Raw genomic sequence first — 8486 nt, forward strand, 5'->3', positions numbered from 1 at the left:
GTTCCTACTATATCCATCAGAAATTAACAGACCATAGTCATTCCTGGGCATCCCCAGAACGTTAAATAGCTTATCTGTTCTTCTTGGATTATTGTTCCCCCTTCCTTAATTGCTCTCTATTGCTAGTTCCCCTACATTCTACATTATAAACCATTTGTTTTACATTTTTCAAAGTTCACATTAGTGGTAGCATATAATATTTCTCTTTTTGTGCCTGGCTTATTTCGCTCAGCATTATGTCTTCAAGGTTCATCCATGTTGTCATATGTTTCACGAGATCGTTCCTTCTTACTGCTGCGTAGTATTCCATCGTGTGTATATACCACATTTTATTTATCCAGTCATCTGTTGAAGGACATTTGGGTTGTTTCCATCTCTTGGCAATTGTGAATAATTCTCAGCTGTATCTTGACTGAGGTGTAAGTTTGTTCCTTTGACTGGGCCATATCTTCATTTTTCCTAGTGCAGATTGTAGTTTTCCATTGTCTAGGCATCTGGTTTCCTTGGTTATCCCAATCAGATTTTCCCAGGCCAGAAGGGGTTCAGATCTCAGAATGGGTTTATATTCAGTTTCAAGTCTCCCTGCAGGTGTGTCTTAGAGATTGATAGTCTTTCTTGTGAGGTCTCTAGCCACTGTGCTTTTCCTAACCTGCTCAGCAGGTAGAGCCTGTCAGCCTGTCACTCCCTACTGGTATAAGGAGGTGTGGCCCCTTTAGTTTCTGTTTTGGCTGTTTTCCCCCAGGCTCTGGGGTCTGGTTCTGAAGAGAAGGTGGATAGTAGAACTGGGCCCCATCTCCTTCTTCTTAGGGAAGAAACATCCCCTAGGGTGTTATCATCTGCATTTGAATAGCTTCTTTTGTCTCTCTAACTCTGCTACCTCTACCCCTGTCTGGGTCAGAGCACTGAGAACTGAAAATGGCTGAGGCTTACTGAGCCACTCAGGTTGAGAGAGAGAAAAAGGGACAGAAAGCCCTCTTTCAGAGGCAGTTTACAGCCCCCCAATTTCACCTGTTGGCTGAAGCTAACACCTGGTCTTCTGGGCTCCCCCTCCCAAGACAGGAATTCTCTGGCTCTTTAAGGTCAGTCATCACCAAAAGCATCTGTCTGCTTGTTGGGGGTTTGTAGCTTGAATTCAGCAGCCCACATGTGTTAATTAAAACCCCAGTTGGAGCTGGGCTGAGCTATATTCACTTGCTCAGAGAGTGCCGCGTTCTACCACAGCAAGGTTTTGCATCTCAGCCTGCCATGGGGAGTAGGGAACTCCCAGCACAGTTCCTCAGTTTTTACTTACAGATTCTATGCTGCGATCTTAGGCATTCCTCCTAATCCTGGTTGGTGTATAATGTGTGAACAGTCATGTCTGTCCCCCAGCAGTTATTCCAGATTATTTACTAGTTGTTCCTGGTTGTTCACTAGTTGCTCCAGGGGACTAATAGAGTCCATTCCTTTCTATGCCACCATCTTGCCCCTGAGAGTGTTTCTTGGCATTTTACCTGCTAATGTGACCTAATGGTCATAGTTTCATCTTACGTCTAATTTCTACTATGCTACCTGACCTAGCATACCTTTTCAATCAAAATGGTTATCCATAAATACACAGCAACTCATCTTAAACTGGTTCTTTGGCTTCATTTGCCACGGTTTCTCCAAAGGGGGTGATAAACTAATAGAAGTTCAGGGCAGGCAATCTGAGTAACATTCTAGCTTCTAAAGCCAAACACTCATATTTATATACCAAACACTCTCAAATTTACATAACAAAACACATTCAAAAAAAAAAAAACAATGATTAAAAATATATAACCATAACACTAAACTCCTTCATTTATGGGGACAATTAGGTTGAATGTAGTTAGCATATTTTTTAATTAGCACACACTTGCTTTTGGAGGGTCAAAATCTAATATTAAACTACCAATTCATACTGATCTGAACTTTAATAATAAGAAATTCATACCCACAAATAGATTAACTGCTGGTTTGATGATGTTCAAGCTATTTCAGTTGCCCAGACAAGTCTACAATTTACTCTTAAATTTTTCACAATTTCATAAAAAAAAATCCACAGCAGATTAACATCAGATAGAAACTTCCCTCCCTAAAATTTTCAGGAAAAAAACTTACAAGTTATACTTCATAGCTACTGAATGATAATAAAGTTAGGCTTTCAACTGAGCAATTATTTCAATTGAGTCTATTATTTATCTAGTCATTCACTGAACAAATTGAGTTCCTAGTGTATATCAATTTCAAATATAATTCCTGGTGGAGGCAGCCTAGGAGTGTGTGTATGTAGGACCTAGGGCAAATTATTTGACCTGTTTCACCTTCAATATTCTCATCTGTAAAATTGGAGTGATAATAATTGTCCTAACTCAAAGCTTTTCTGTTTCATGTTCATACTAAGCACTTTCAAATATAAGGAGGCTATTAACAAAAATCTAAATAAGGTTATACAACAACACAAGTTATCCTTGTCTCCAGGAGCACTGTAAAGGAGTTTGACTGTTTCATTATATGATTTAAAGCAAAAAATATTTATTAAGGATATAATACATCAAGATATCGTGCTTAAGTTCTAAGATGCTAAACAAATTTAAAGATACAATTACTTCCCTTAAAAAGTTTATATTCTGGTATGGAAAAGAAAATTTGCAAATAACCGTAGTACAGTGCAAATTTAACAAGTGTTAAGATTCTTAAAGCCTAGCACACAAGAGAAAAATAATGTTTGGGGCCTTTTTTACCCCTTTATTAGAGAAGCTGTGGGTTTACAGAAAAAGAACACTTTGGACTAATGGTAGACATCAAGAAGCTTTAAAAGGTGGCATTTAAGATATCATTAAAAAATAGGTAAAATTTCTACAAGAAAGTTGGTAATGAAGGCAGACCTTGAAGGAAGAGATGTAAGCAAATACCAAGACAGGTAGGCATACAGCATGTTCAAAAATTATACTTCAAACTACTCATTTGGCTAAAAAATAGGGTGTATGGGATAAAGTAACAAAACCAAATGAATTTTAAAAGAATCCAAAGAAAAGGGGTGGGGGGCATAGTGATTTGGTTGGAGTCAAAAAGGAGTGACTGTAAGGGGGAGAGGCTGAGGGCAGGCAGTAAGTCCCTTTTGGAAGATAACGCTATAGTGCAAATAAGAAGAGGAAAGAAGAGCCAGATTTAGTAGAGAGGTAATGGGAATGAAGAGATCTGAGATGCTGATAGAAGTAGAATCAATACTTGTGAGGGAAATTAGGACCACAAATGTAAATTTAGAAGTCATCCCCTTAAAAGAAACAATTTGAATTTGCAAGTAAAAGAAACTACCAAATTTCATCTTTAACTACCAAAACTAAATGTTCACTATAAAAACAAAAACTCTGGTTCCATTTTCAAATACCACAGTTAATAGAACATGATAAAAGAGCCAATCTTTTACTATAAAGTTGTGAAATATAAGTGGTTTATAAGCAAGGCCCATTACTACATTTAACATTTTTTAATTCATTTGAACCAATGTTCCTGAACTGAGGGAAGGTGTTTAGTTGGTCTAAATAAACGTTAATTAAAATCCTCCTACCCTCAAAACTCAGAGACCGCCCCCCCCGACACACACACACACACACACACACACACACACACACACACACACACACACACACACACACACACACACACACACACACACGTTCCAATGGAAATACCACATGGCTCAGACAGCCCTTGCCTTCTTAATAGCCTTACCGAAGGCAGCTTTTCCATTTCAAGTCCCTAAGGATTCCTCAGCGCAGTCTTCGTCTGGTGGACCCGTGCCTAACACCCGGCTACTACATACCGAGCGGGAGCTCACCGGACCTTCACTGAAGGAAGGATCACTAGCTTGCTACTGGTCCCTCTGCTACCCACGCCCCAGGCTGGGAGGCACACACTGCCGTTTTCATTCGTTTGACACACCCCTTTCCTCAGGCCCTTTTTTCCTCTTCCACCCAGCACATTCAGCACGTCTTCCCTCGGAGTTACAAAGTGTCAGTTCATCTGCTCCCACTCCTACTTAACTGATACGTTAGGTCCCTGATTTCGTCCACGTCACCCAGACGGACTTCACTTCAGCCCTCCGCACCCTTCCTCCACCTACCATTGCTGCTCCGGGTACCCCAGGACCCTCCCGCACCCTTAGTGAGCGCAGCAGCCGCCGACCACCGAACGCCAACCGCGCTCAGGAACGCGCCGGGCTCACCTCTCGAACAGCTGGGCTGGCTGCGCGCACTGGGGACCGCGGCTCAGCTCCGCGGGGCGCCCCAGGCTGCCGAGCCCGCCGGGTCCCCCGCGACCGCTGACCAGCAGCGCCACCCGCTCCCGCCGCCGCCAGCCCGGCGCGGTCCAGGCGTTTCCGGGTTTTCGCGGTCCCGTCCCCCAAAAGCTCCGGCTTCCGCCTGAGCCTAAGTAAACGACGTTCCCGGATCTGCTTTGTTGGCCCCAGCTCCGCACTTGCCAGCTGCATCCCGAAGGCGTGGCACTTGGGCTGCTCCACAGGTCCCGACTTCACCGTCACGTTACCTCTCGGGGCACTGCTTTTTGCCTAGGGGACGAGGAAAACTGGATCGGTGGCTCCTGCCACCGGCTTCTGCGGGACTGTGGAGCTGCGAAGGGTGCCAGCGTACCCAGCTGTGAAAGGAAGAGCAAAGTCCTTTGGGTCAATGGACCCTGAAAGGGAGTGGGGAGGCGGATCCAGGAAGCAAATGAACCCGCTTCTGAAAATGACTGTTACACACTGACAACAAACAATATTAACCGGGCTTAGGCTGCCAGGGGAGACCGTGACCTTTCTCCTTGTAGTCCGGAACAAGGCATGTTAAGTTGGAAATGACCACTTGGCCCACCCTGCCTGGGACCTCCTGACTCAGCAGAGCCTGAAGCAGCGCCACCATTAATTAACCAGGAGAGGATAATGAGAGGGAGCTGAGGCCAGAGTGTCTCAGAGTTATAAGGGATTAACCCCAGCCTAGCTGCATGGATTCCTTACAAGATATTACCTTTAAAAAGCCTTCCAATATCTTTGTTGGAAACCCTCCAAACTCTGCAGCTCATTCTGGTGATGGATAGACTGAAATTAATAGTCTAGGTCCAGTATGATCATCAAAAATACAGCTGGATTCTCCTCTAACACTATGCCGCTATTAATTAAGCCTGTATCTCTTTTATATTGTAAAGCATTAAAACGATGTCCGAGAGACAGAGCAAAAAATAATGAAACACACATGTACACATACATAACGAACCAGAAAAATTAAATAACCGTGTTAGAGCAGATGGCTTCAAAATTTTATGTAATATGATCTTGAGAAAATTCCTGGATGCTGGGATATATATTAGATCTTAATATTTGTCCAAACTTTTTAAAACTAAATTGTGCTTGGCACATAATAATAATAGCTAGGCACTATTCTAAGAACTTTATATATACTGACTCATTAAAAAAATAGTAGGCACTCAGTAAATATGTGTGGTTGTAAGGAGGAAGAAAAATATTTAAAAATATACCAGCATGAAAAATAAACTATGACATAAATTACATTTTTAGAAAAAAGAAAAGCATTTGTGCAGAAGCTTTAAATAATTAAAATGAAAAGTGGATGCACTTATAATTATGAAACAGTAGCATGAACTTCAACAAGCATAAACTGAAAATGATTGGAAATCTATACAACGTGGTATATACACACAATGCAATACTCATCTGTAAAAAGGAATGAAGTTCTGATGCACGTTACAACATGGATGAACCTTGAATACATCATATTGAGTGAAATAAGCCAGACACAACAAGACAGATATTGTATGATATCACTATATGAAATAACTAGAAGAAGCAAACTTCATAGAGACAGATAGTAGTTTATTATTTGGGGAATGGGAGGTCAGGAGAGGGAGTTATAGCTTAATGGGGGAAAAGTTCTGTTTGAAGTGATGGAAAAAGTAGGGGTAATGGATATCAGTGATGGTAGCACAATGTTACAAATATATTAATACTGCTGTGTTGTACACTTGAGTGTGGATAAGTTTGGAAATTTTGAGTTGCATATTTTATTACAATAAAAAGTTTTTTAAAAAGAGTAAATGGCCTAACAGACATTAAACGACTTAAAATTTTCAAGCACCACATCAATATATAAACATTAAATCTATTAAATGATTATAACCTAAAATCTAATCACAGTGGATTTTTACTAGCAATAATTTAACTGTTAGAAAAAACTCTCAATCTGGTGCTGCTATATAAAATATAAAACCCCTTGTAGGTTATTTTATAGCTCATGTGTCTAGGCACAGGTAGGTAACACTGTTGAGTTGTCAGTTCTTAAACATAATATTCATAACCATCATAATAGCTGTCATTTACAAGTGCCAGGTATTACACTAATAACTTTATGTATGATTTAAGCAAATCCAATTATTTTCCCTTCAAATATAAGCCACTTATGGAAACTTACCACTGTACACTTCTAGAAAAAAATCTACAAACAAAAGCAACAAATGAAAATAGCTAAATATATGAGATCCACAATTGATGTGGAGTAAAGATGTGATACCCAAAATTGAAGACCAAAAGAAAGTAATAGTTTCATTAGCCTTTGCTAGCTTTATAATTTATATATATTCTAATAATGCTGAACTGCCTAGATTTTCCCTGCATACACCATACAGTTCTATGCTCCTATTCCTTTCGCATGCTGTTCAGTGTCTGGAATACCTTCCCACTCCTTTCTCATCTTTTTTATAACTTTCCCCCATTCAACTTTTACTTCTTACTCAGTATCATCCCAAACCTCACAGAAATTTAATGCTCCTAACAGCCCTATAAACTAGACATTAACGTCTATAATTTGTAGAAGGAGAAACTGGGGCTTGAGACATTAAGTAACTTACTGAAGTTCTCATATTTACCAAAAGGTAAGTTGGGATTCAAATCTTTATTTATCTTCTTTTACAGTCCATACTTTAAAACACTACACTGAGCTGAAATAAGGAGAGAAAAATGGGACACAAGAGAATGAGCAAAGTAGACAGAAAAGGTGACAGACAACAAAAGTAGCAGTGGAGAAAAGAACTATTCGTAAAGAACAGAGATGATCATGAAGGAAGAGAGTAAAACAGCAATTTGGGAACACTGGGGCAGAAGATGAAATTTGGTCTTTCTAACACAACATATTCATGGGTGAAATATTACCACTCTCAAGACACGCAAATGAGAACAACATATCAGTCTAAAGAGCAGTCAGGGCCTGTACCAGTTTGTATATATTATGTCCCCCAGAAAAAGCCATGTTCTTTAATGCAGTCTTGTGGGGACAGATTTATTAGTGTTGATTAGAGTGGAACCTTCTGATTAGGTTGTTTCCATGGAGATGTGACCCACCCAACTGTAGGTGATGCCTCTGATTAGATAATTTCCATGGAGGTGTGGCCCCATCCCTTCAGCCTGGGCCTTGATTAGTTCACTGGAGCCTTATAAAAGCTCAGACAGAAGGAGCTCACTGCTAGCTGCAGCTGAGAGACACATTTTGAAGACGGCCTTTGGAAGCTGATGCTGACATTTTGGAGAACACCATTTTGAAACACAACCTGGGAGCAAGTGGATGCCAGCCATGTGCCTTCTGAGCTAACAGAGGTTTTCCAGATGCCAATAGCCTCTCTCCAGTGAAGGTACCCAATTGTTGATGTCTTACATGGTACACTTTATGGCCTTAAGACTGTAACTGTGTAACCAAATAAACCCATTTATAAAAGTCAATCCATTTCTGTTGTTTTGCAAATGGCAGCATTGGCAAACCTGAACAGGGCCAAACAGGGTATCTCAATGGTACCTGAATAGGGTTGCCAGATTTGAATTTGAATTTCAGACAAACAATGAATAATTTAGTATATGCAATATTTGGGATATATTTATACTAAATATTATTCTTTACTTGTCTGAAATTCAAAGTTTTAACTGGGTGTCCCACATTTCTACTTGCTAAATCTGAGAACCCTAATGAAGACATGAATGCATCATAATGTTGTATGCCCAATGGCATCCCCGAGAAATTACGACCAGATCAAATTATATTTGGTGCCATTTGCATTGCAATCACTATGCACACAAAGTGACATTCCCTAGATCAGTAGCTTCAGGCACAGCCAAAGGGATTTTAAAGGCTTGAGGTGAGAGGTTAATAGAAGACCCAGTAGGAAAAAAGATAAAAGACAAGCAAAAAAGGAAGAGGATAGGGAGCTATGTGATGCACATTTTTCAACATTTCTGTCCAAAATGGTTAAAATGCAAAAAGTTTCAGTACTTAGAAAATTAAACTCAGATTTCCTGGTGTTACTTAACCTAATACTTTGCTCCTATATTATTATAATGCTTAAGCCTTTGAACTGAAAATACAGCTCAGAAACAGGAAAAACCAGTTCCTTTTTTCAAACAGCCAAATTAGCTGAATCTGATATGT

The 8486-nt window shown here is 40.1% G+C and overlaps 1 protein-coding gene across 1 annotated transcript in view; it reads right to left on the minus strand.

Annotated features, from left to right (window-relative positions):
* SLC35A3 (solute carrier family 35 member A3) overlaps positions 1-4640 on the minus strand; it is a 78627-nt gene extending 73987 nt beyond the window's left edge. The window contains exon 1 of the mRNA XM_037826551.1: positions 4232-4640. Within this exon, the coding sequence (XP_037682479.1) occupies positions 4232-4495 (264 nt within the window). The 5' untranslated portion in view covers positions 4496-4640. The remainder of the gene's footprint in view (positions 1-4231) is intronic.
* Positions 4641-8486: the final 3846 nt, after the last annotated feature.

This window comes from Choloepus didactylus, chromosome 2 (genome assembly GCF_015220235.1).
Source record: "Choloepus didactylus isolate mChoDid1 chromosome 2, mChoDid1.pri, whole genome shotgun sequence".
Lineage (NCBI taxonomy): Eukaryota > Metazoa > Chordata > Mammalia > Pilosa > Megalonychidae > Choloepus > Choloepus didactylus.